This window comes from Gavialis gangeticus, unplaced genomic scaffold, assembly GCF_001723915.1.
Source record: "Gavialis gangeticus isolate Ggan-Ray unplaced genomic scaffold, GavGan_comp1, whole genome shotgun sequence".
Taxonomy (NCBI): domain Eukaryota; kingdom Metazoa; phylum Chordata; order Crocodylia; family Gavialidae; genus Gavialis; species Gavialis gangeticus.
In genome coordinates, this window is record NW_017728996.1 from 54,492,456 (window position 1) to 54,502,710 (window position 10,255).

The window sequence follows — 10,255 nt, forward strand, 5'->3', positions numbered from 1 at the left end:
AAGAAGACTGGAATGTAAAGTCTTGGGCTTTCCCTCCTTGTTTATAGTTTTTCTCATTTGATAAAAAAAAAAAGAAACTTAAAAAAAAAATCAACAATCCAGTCCAGAAACAGAGGAAAAGTCCACATTTCAATAAAGTAAAATACTAAGACAAAACAATACATAAAACTGCCGAATAGGAAAGCAAAACACCTCACAGCTATTGCATGGCTAAGAAAGAAAAGCAGCGCCATGGGGAGCTTCTCAGAGTAAGAGGCATCTTAGGGAATGGGGCTGTAGTGCTGGCCCTGGAAGGTGCCCACAGCTGGCCAGACCATAGCTAGGAATCTCTGCAGAAGGAGGTGCTGTGGTTCAGAGTGACCTCACAGCTTCTCCTGGGGTGCTGCTTTAGATGAAAGCCTTGCAGAGGACAGAAAAGCACTAGCCGTTCTTTCCACTGCCAAGGGTCATGGAGGGCATTGCCCTCCAAAAGTAGTATGATAGCTACTTTGTGTCTTTCCCACACTGTTTATCTGAGGATCTCAGCCCTTGTCAGACCTAAATGAATGATCACTTGTTAATAATAGTATTGCTAGCACCATTCCATGGAAATACTCTTGATGGGTGAGGGTCCGTGGGAGCATACTGTGCTGGCTGGAGAGATGAGATGACAAGCAGTCTGAACCCGGACACTTCCTAGATCCTCAGATGTGTCCTATGGCATGAACAAGGCTCTGACCTCACCATTTGTCCTTGGCTGCACTCTATGTCCTCTGTGAATTTGATGACAGAAGTATGGCTCTCCAAGCACTGCTTCATGGAGGGATTCTTCCAGCCTTCAGCTGCCCAATGGCTCACCAGCCAAGGCAGACATTGACACTTCATTCTTAACATGTCTCATGCAGAAATAACTGGAACATGTGTTAAGGATGAAGCTGGAGTGTCTGCCATGGCAGGCATGCTGGCAGGCAGCTGGAGGAACAGCTCTAATCACTGGACCATGCTCCCTTCCTAAACCAGCGTTCTTGGAAAGTTGAGAGAACTTGCTAGGGCAATGTGATAGACAGACAGATACTGGAATGGTCATTATACAGATATTATTGCTTCTCTGTTGTGCACAGTATTAAGTTTTTCTTTGCCTTGTAGAAGGAACATGATGCGAGTGTCTTTGGTGTTGTGTCCTTCTGAGTCCACCCCATCTCATTGCTTCCAGCCCCAGGAAGGTAAGATGGTTACTCCAACTGCCTATCCTACTAAGTTGGAAATCCAGGCAGCTCAGATGCTGTCCTGTCAGGTGCCAGGATCCCTATAAAGAAAGCATACTCAGCCTCTAGTGAGGGGAGGCTTGCCATTGCATCCTGGCTAGTCTCTCCTATTATTCTAACTGAGTTTGAAGCAATTTTGAGCAGTTTTAGGTACAGTTATGTCCTGCTGTCCTGTAAGGCAGGGTAATGTGACTAAAGGCCCTTAGAGTCAATCTCAGGACAGTAAGTGGAGGAGAAACTGGAAAGCCACTTGCTATCCCCCTCACTCCCACCCCCCAAAAATAGCCTGGCAATTGGATAACAGTAGGGATTCATTTCTCTTCAACCCCAGATACAAAAACCCCAAATACAAGTAGCTACAAGAACCACATGGGTTCTCATAGCAGCAGCATCCACCTGACAAGTGAGTTGGATGGATCAGCTGATGCTGATCAGAACAAAGTGCTACCTGCTGCAGACAATTTCTGCCTAGCTCAGATTTGTCCCTGTTCCACCTAATGCCATGTCCCTGTTCTCCCCTTTACACTTTTTCTCTATGACTGGAAATGTTTCTAGGGGTGATGGGAAAGGCATGGCTGCATAGAGGACTCACAAGAGCAAGGAAATGCTGTAAAATTCCAGTGGGTTTGAGAGGAGATGATGCTGTTGGAAAAGTACCCATTTCCTGGCCTCTTTCCTCCTAGCTATGTCCCAGAGCTTCATATAATTGGAGAGTGTCTGTCTGTCTGTTTCCCAAGATCCTACCATTCATGACTCTTATGATCTTTTAGTTGTATACAGAATCTAATCAAATTGGGTAAAATATTGGCCTAACCGAGCCCATTGCCTGACCACTACCACCACCCCAGGGAGATTTCTGAGAGGACATTACTGTGTCTTGAGTTTACAGTTAATCCAGGGACCCCAACTCCTCTCAGTCCACACTGAAACCAGACTGCAAAGTGGTCTGAAAAGAAACTGCCAGCATAACACTGGCTGTGTCTACACAAGCAGCAGACTATGCAGTTGTTACTGCGCTGTCATTTAGCACTTGCATAAACAAGTACTAAATGACTGCACAATAACCAGCGTTACTGCACAGTACCATCCCTGCACAGTTTTTTTCAGATGCTACTCCGCAGTAGCTTCTCGTGTAGACCTGCCCCCTGAGATGGGATGGTCCACCTGGCACACACACAGCATGTTTGACTGATGTGAGGGAAGCTGAGGGCTGCATCTGTGTCTCTGGATAATGCTCAAAGGGTCTTATGTAAAGAGATTGCAAAAGGCAGGCAAGAGCAGCATTAAATATGCAAGAGGCTGGATCCGATTGAAATTTATGGAACCGGCATGCAAAACCTGTCACGCTGTTCAGGGATTGCGGGGGGGTGGAGAAATGCTTGTGCTGAAGAGAGACAGAGAAAGAGAGAAAGACTTTTTGAGCATCTTTGCATATTGTTAATATAAATCCTTGGTTTTCTCTGACACCATGTAACCATGGCGTCTCCCCAGCAAAGAGGAATGGAAAGAGCAGGACTAGAATTTTAAAAGGATTCAGAGAGGGCAACAAAATTTAAGAGAGAAGGAAGAGCGGCTGGGTTCAGAGAAAATGGCCAGGATCCATTTTATCTCAACAACTTCAGGGAAGACACCCAGGTGGCTCTGAGGGCAGTTTCTGATCAGCTTGTACTTCATGGAAGTATTTGCAGGTAAATACACACATGCAGATTATATAGGGCCATATCCTTTACTCATGTGAATCGAGGGATCACCTCTCTACAGTTACGCTGCTTTACACCAGCTGGGGATCAAGCCTAGTGTGGTAGGAGAGGTGCTGTGTAAAGACACCGCCTGGCTTCTCCTGGAGTCAAAGTGTACAGGGAGATTGCTCACCATGGCTGTAGCCCTGGTACTTGTTCTCTCTGAACACATCTGGGTGGAGCCTTAGTGCTGCCAGACACTGCAAAGGAAGAAGGATGTCTGGAAAAGGCAGAACTATGGCCCAGCCCCCTTCTACATGACTGAGAGTCACAGAGAAAGCATCTTCTAAGGGCATTGTTCCTGTCGAGGCTGCTTCCCCAGGTCCCTACCTGTAGGCATTCTGGCTGCCTCTGTCCTCCACTAACAGAGTGCTTCCAGGGTCTGCACAATCCCATCCCTATGACAAGACTGCCGTTTCTAAACCAGGGCCCCACAAACCTGTCCAGGCATTCAGTGCAGCATCGCTCTAGGTTTACACACAGCTGGAGTATTTTTTCCCAGGAAATCTGCTATGCTCCAGGAGTATGCCACATCACATGGCTGCTGCCCAGCATGTGATACTGTCTAATGCAGGGGTGACCAACCTGTGGCATGTATGCCACAAGTGGCACAGGCATGTGGCAGGTGGCAGATCAGGGAGAGGACAGGCAGCACAATGGCAGATAGGGTAGGCAGCAAAAAGTAGATCAGCAGATTGTGGAGTGAGCATAGGGGAGGAAGCTGAAAGCAGAGCAGCAGATCAAGCAAGGGGGGTGGAGATCAGAGTGGCACTCTGGGAGGGTGCAGGGCTATTTGTGGCACACTGCTAAAAAGGTTGGCCCCCACTGGTCTCACCCACAGCACGCAAAGTCGGTGGTACATCTGAGGCTTCTGCAGACCAAAAGGAACACATGAAAGAACCACAGATAGATCACATCCGTTTATAAAGGCTCTTATCGCTTTGGTGCAGATGACTTCACTCTCCTACTCCTCCTCACCTACCATGTAGGTGAGATTGGTGCAGCTTTTGAGCTGTATAACACATGAGGGTTTCTCTCACACCCTCAAACCCACATCCATATATTATCAGGTTAAAAAAGAAAAACTTTCCAAATTGAGTTACCCAAAGAACTTTACCTTTCTAAACTCTCAGCTTTTCACACCTGCCATACACACAGAGTGACTACCAGTTTCTTTACACTCTCTTAATTGGGAACATTTTCTGAATGGGTACAAAAATAGGGCAAGCAGCACATATTTCCCTTGAGAGGCTCCTCAGTCTAATCTGCTGTTACTACCACAGCAGTAGGATGGCTGGGATGCACTGCCACTTGCTGGTACAGTTAAGTAATGCACAAAAAATATTTTAGAGTCTAGCCTGGCATAATTACTGAAAGACCCCTCAACTCAGTGACTTTGTGGGGATCTGAGTGAGCTCAGCAGCTGGTAGGATTGAGCCCTTAGCACACTCCTGGTCCTGAAAAGTTGTGAAGCGGGAACATCAGGATAATATTCCTATAGTCTGAAATCTTTTATCCAAGGACCTCAGATGCAAATTGAAGTCAACTCATTCTACAATTCTTCCATGTGCTAGGCAGGCAAAGAATAGTTACTTTACCGCTGGGGAAGCTGAGATGCAGAGACATGAGGTGGCAGCTCAAGGAAGAGATAATGGAACAGCAAAGGATTTACCTGGGCCTGCTAACGTAAATTAAAGTGACTTCTCTTCCCTGAGATTCTGTCTTCCTAATTAACATCAGATAGCTGACCTGGCATTTGATCATGTTGTCTGGTTTAGGGCTTTATGAGTGTTTCTGCTGCTAGACCAAGGCTGACCAACCTGCCACCCCCACTCCAGAAACACAATGTCTGGTGACAATTTTTCTGTCTGCCTTATACTACCTTTCCTGGCGTGAGCACTGCTGACAAAAGCACTCACTTGTCAGCCCTTGCCCCACCCCCCCAGGAGTTTAGCAGCCTAGCTGTGTTGGAGAGGGAGTGTGATTTTTCACTGCTTTCAGGGGCTAATTAAAACCTTGCAACTGAAGCCTTGTCTTGATAAGCATTTGAAGCTTTGTTTGGGCCATTAAAAAGGTGTTTTGTTTTGTTTTTTTCAATGAAGCTAGTTCACTTGAGCTACTTAATTTGACTGAATGCTCTAGGTAACAACAGTTTAACACCTTTCATTTGAGTTCAGCAGGTTGCCTCTTATGTTCACAGGTATTTCTGCAACAGTGAACAGCACAATTAAAAGGTTTAAATGGCCTCTGAAACTGCCCTTCATGCTTAGACATCAACACTTCATTAAGATGGCTGGGAAACTTCTCAGCTCTGCTGTTGCTCGTCACACTCTTGCAGGAGTCAGGGGGTGAGGAGGTTTCATCTCTGATCACTATACATGTAGTTAAGCCATGTCCACATGAGGCTTACTTGGCTGTATGTTGCTTTAGCTGTACCAGATAAGCACTTCCAGTGTATACTGTCCTTGGGCATGGAGCTGACATATGGAAGGCAGCTTCCTAGACAACCTGCAGTAATGGATGTGGGTCACCTGGAAAGATGTACTTATGGCACAAAGATTTGCTCACAGGGGGTATTCCACTGTATCTTCAATTAGCTTTTTTCATCAGCCATCTCTTGCATGCAGGGAATGGCACAGCTTTCAATGCCATCTGCTGAGGAGCTAACGTGGAGAGTCTGAAGCCGAACATTGCAGGAATTCCCACAGAAGAGAGCCAAGATCTGCTGCACAGAGCACCAGCAGTGAGTTCCATGTCTGCAAGGACTTCAGTCACCCTTTCTGTAGAAGCACAAGGGAAGAGGTGACAAGCTGTTTGAGGCTAGTTGGGATAAAACATTGAATCACTGCTGTAGTCTCTACCTGCTATGATATACACATCAGATCAGGCTTTCACAACTGGGCCCATTAGGGGGCCAATACAAGTTGTATGACAGCACAGTTGCTGAACAATTACAAGCTTTCTCTGCATAGCCCTTTATCAGGACCTTGAGTACTGAGCCCATAGGCCAATACATATTTTATTTAACGGCTGCACTGTTAATATTGTAACATCCAGCTATGGCATCTACTCCTGCACATGTCACTACATAGCAAGAATATTCATTGTTTGTGGCAGCGCTGTTGCTAACACTTATCTGTACTGGGATCTTATCTATTTATGTAATCTATCTCTCTCTGTGTTGTGATCTAGCAGCTAATCTCTTTATTTTAAATTTTTCTAGTGCACCCCTCACCATAAAAATCAGAAAGAACCGTTCCAGAGAGAGAAGTCATGGAATTTGGACTGAATTAGCTAAATTGAGCTAGTAATAACGATGTATCGTATGTAGTGTTGCAATTCATATGCCTCTACAGTGCTGAAGGTCAGTGGTGAATGCATGTCAGGTCCTTGATCCAAAGGCATTGGACCCTGGGAGGACTTGTTACAATTAATAGCCTTGATTTCAATGGGAGTATTTCAATGAAGCCCTGGCAATAAATTTTGTGTGCAATTGTGTTTATAGGAATAGGCTCCAAAGCACAAGCAAAACCAAACTGAGCAATGCACCACATCACCTACGCAGAGATGTCTGGCCATTGTCTTTTTACTAGCTGAGCAGGGCTGAAGTGGGAGTGTGGTATACGTGAATGGGGAAGCTAATCTCCATGTGTGGGGCTGCATAAAGAAGTGGACAAGGAGGCAAGGAAAAGAGCTGGTGTGGATGGGTGAAGCCTGGGGACTAGAGATAGCAGAAGCCAGTATGTTATTTGGAATTAAAAAAAGAAAGTGATATGCGTATTTAGGCAGACAAGGTTCTTTGGATGAATCTGGTATCTTTTATTAGATCAACTTAAATAGCTGGGGAGAATTTTTTTTAGCAAGCTTTCAGGTTTAAAAACCCTTTGCCAGGCTGAGGAAGCCTCTGCAGTTGGTGTGTGCTCTTCCTGGATGGACTGAATAGTAAATATGTGTATTTAAGAAGTCAGGAACCATGATAAGAGGAGCATGAATGGAAAACATCCTCAGAAGATGCATTTGGGAGTGGGTGAACTAGAGGTAGGATCAGGAAGAATTAAGAGGAGTGCAAACCAATCAGATGTATCCCAGCGTTTTACAAAACCAAGCACTATGTGAAGCCTGAACTAGCAAGAGATACAAAGGTTTCAGTGAACATTCAACGCTGTCGGTGAGTTTTGGCAGTAAGGTTAAACCATCGACCGTTGAGTGTACCCTGCAACCTTGGTAACACCTGAACTGAAGGATTTATAGGTTTAAAAACAGTCTCCCTAACATAGCCTTCACTCAAACATAGCGCATTATAAAATACAATTACTTTGTCTTCAAAAGTGCTAATTCAATTGATTTAGCTAACTGGATTTAATATATGTCAATATTAGCACTTCTCCACACAGTAAAACTTTCAGAAAAACTGTTCTGCAGTAATTTATTCCAAAATTTTTCCTTGTGTGTGGCCATGCTATTCCAGATTAAAAGTTACTTTGTTTTGGAAGAGGTTGCATGTTTCCAAAGTAGAGTAATTATTTAGGATTTTATCACTCAAACACCATCCTCGTCAAGAACATCAGTGACACGACAGAATATAGTCACTTTTATTTTGGAATAGGACACATGGACCTCTATTCTGGAACAGCTATGGCTATTCCAGTCAGCTTCACGATGTAGATAGCACCTAGTTTAGAGAAGCCTTTGATGGTTAACCTGTGAGCAAGTGGAATTGTTACTTCAATTTGGGTTTGACTCAAGACTACTTGCTCTCAGTGCTTCATGATAGCTGTACTGTAAGATACCTCAGAAGCTGTTGCAACTCTGCAATTTAGGACTGGAACTGTCTGAAGACACGGGCATATTTTCCCTGTTAGCGAAGGCATGGTTCTGGAATTAGAGAAGAGTACTTTAACTCTCGGCTTTCTGTCTCTAGGTCCATCGCTTTCCCTTCCTTGTGCTTCCATTTCATTCATCCTTGCAATGTGGATAATATTGACCTTCCTACCCAGAAGACTGAGGTTTAATTTTTTAAAATGTCTAATGCTCTGTGAGATGCTCCTGCTGTAGAACCATGAGCTGCTATTTCTGATTATTCTCCATGTCCCTGCTGTGTTCCTGTGCTGCTTGAGCAAAGATTCCCAGAAGCCCAAAAAGTCACAATCAACATTCATTGCTGTCGGTGGGTTGTGATGCTGAAGGGAAAACTCACGGATCAATGAATGCAACTGTGATTGGAACAGACACATTACTGTACCAGCCCTGGTGCTTGAAGGCTGGTGGATGGACTTGGTCTCCTGATCTTTTGCTCACAAATCCTTGGAACAACCCTTCATTCTGAGCACTTAGGACCTTTCAAGATGAGCTCATCCAGGCATACATGACAAAGGCAGGAGAATTTCAGAGTAGCCGTGAAGTCTTTTCTTTAAGACCCTAATGGGCGGATTTTCACAGGTGCTGAATGCTTGCACTCCCCGTTCACTTCAGCCAGCATGGAAGTTAAATACAAAAGACCTAATAGGGGTTTATTCCCAGCTAGTCTATACTCCAATTAGTGTATGTGTGTTCTTAACAAACAAGTGCTTTGTTTAGCTTTAAAAGCCTTGAGCTAGGAGGCTCAGATAGGCACTCAGAAACTACACCAATAGTCATGGAATAAAAGGACAGATAGGCAACTATCTGCCTTGAAGAGATTAGTCCACTGATCTTACCATTAGGACTTTACTTTACAGATATTCACCTTTCATTTATTTTTATTATTTATGTATTACACTGCCTTAGATTGTCCTAAATAATCCTTTTATCTTCCCGGAAGCATCAGCTACCACATGCCTTACAAAGATTCTCATTTACTAGTGTGACTTGAAGGTAAGGGGTCAGAGGCAGATGCTTTAGAAAGCTTTGGATATAAAGTTAATAACATCCTTCAAATCTCAGCAGAATTCATTGCCGTTTTCACCCTTGGTCAGATCATACTTTTGAAACACAAAACAGTGAATCCCCAGTGTCATGCAACTAAGCCTGTTTAGTGGTTAGAACAGGCCCCAAGATTTTGTCCATGGCCAGGGTTTGACCCCATAGGCTTGTTATTTAGTAATTTTAAAAAAAGATTTCTGAGCTTTTCAGTTGCTCACTGAAAAGTGATCTTTATTGACTGGCTTCCTGTTTGCTGCTTGAAAATCAATTCTAATGAGATGGAAATCTGCTGAGGTGCTCTTATTCTTACAGTGGGTTGATTTCAGCTAATGAATGACAGTACTTAGAGGTGTGGGCATCTGAGAGCAATTTCAAGGTGGGAGGGAATATGGATGTCATGGGTGTCATGGGCTCAATCATGCATGTCTTTTCTTCAGTGAACCTCCTATTGGGCAAGGATGGCAAGATTAGGATCTGTAAAATGTAAAGGGGGGCACAAATTTAATCCAATCCAGTTAGGCCTAAAATTCAAACATTGCCCCCCAAAAAGGGCCAAATCCAAATATTTACAGTAGTTAAAAAAAAGTTGAATCACGAAAAGCTGCTATTCACAGTTCTGCAGAGTTGTGGGCAATTTTGAACTCGATGCTGCTAGAGACAGAGAGAGTGAAAGAAGTTATTTGAAGCTGGTGTGAGTATGGCCTTCATTTATTTGTCCATATGTGAAGAGATCTGAACAGTGGGATGTAGTACTGAAGAGTCTGGAGAGCTGCGAATGGCAGCAGCCCCATAAGAAAAAGCTGCAACAGTCAAGATAAAAGTAAAAGAAGAAATGGATAAGGAAATAAGCAGAAGTGAAGCTGAGGCAGCAACATTTACAGACAAATGTTTCTTGCATGTTTTAGTTGCCATTCCAAAGAAAAAGCTCTTCTGAATTATTACTTGTGATTGCAGCATTTTGCAAAATTGTTGCAATTCCTGATGCTTGTAGAATGTGCTTTTAAACTCCAGGTTTGGGGGAAAGAGGATATTGTAGCATATTTAACTTGAAGACTTATTTGAGAGACCCCTTTTGAAATCACAGAAAGGGGGGAGGGAGGGAGGGAGACAATCCAGACTCTCTGTCTCCAGGCAGAGGGAGGTGGAGTGGGGGAGGGAGCTGACTGACAGACTCAGGTAGACTTCCAAAAATGTGATTGGCTCTTCTGAAGTCTCACTGATGGCCCCTTCAGAAAATAAAATCACATGGAGCTATTTTACTCCCCAACACATGCAAGTTTTCCTAGGAACTACAACATGGAACAGTTTAACATCTGGAAGGATTACTTGGGGCTGGCAGAAGTGGTGGAAGAGATTCATAAACAGCAAAGC

General features: G+C 44.1%; 2 protein-coding genes and 1 long non-coding RNA gene across 4 annotated transcripts in view; 2 read left to right on the forward strand and 1 right to left on the reverse strand.

Annotated features, from left to right (window-relative positions):
- The window catches only part of ALPK3 (alpha kinase 3), a 121,477-nt gene that overhangs the window by 51,898 nt on the left and 59,324 nt on the right, over positions 1-10,255 (forward strand). The window lies entirely within an intron of this gene.
- The window catches only part of LOC109288809, a 21,233-nt gene continuing 12,081 nt past the window's right edge, over positions 1,104-10,255 (forward strand). The window contains exons 1-5 of one of the 2 annotated variants that reach the window (XR_002095231.1): positions 1,104-1,202; positions 5,611-5,785; positions 6,207-6,347; positions 8,750-8,836; positions 9,613-10,025. This is a non-coding gene — a long non-coding RNA (uncharacterized LOC109288809). The remainder of the gene's footprint in view (positions 1,203-5,610; positions 5,786-6,206; positions 6,348-8,749; positions 8,837-9,612; positions 10,026-10,255) is intronic. The other variant, XR_002095230.1, reaches the window with a different exon arrangement.
- Positions 8,793-10,255, reverse strand: part of CUNH19orf57 (chromosome unknown C19orf57 homolog) — a 25,564-nt gene continuing 24,101 nt past the window's right edge. The window contains exon 7 of the mRNA XM_019504566.1: positions 8,793-9,358. Within this exon, the coding sequence (XP_019360111.1) occupies positions 9,352-9,358 (7 nt within the window). The 3' untranslated portion in view covers positions 8,793-9,351. The remainder of the gene's footprint in view (positions 9,359-10,255) is intronic.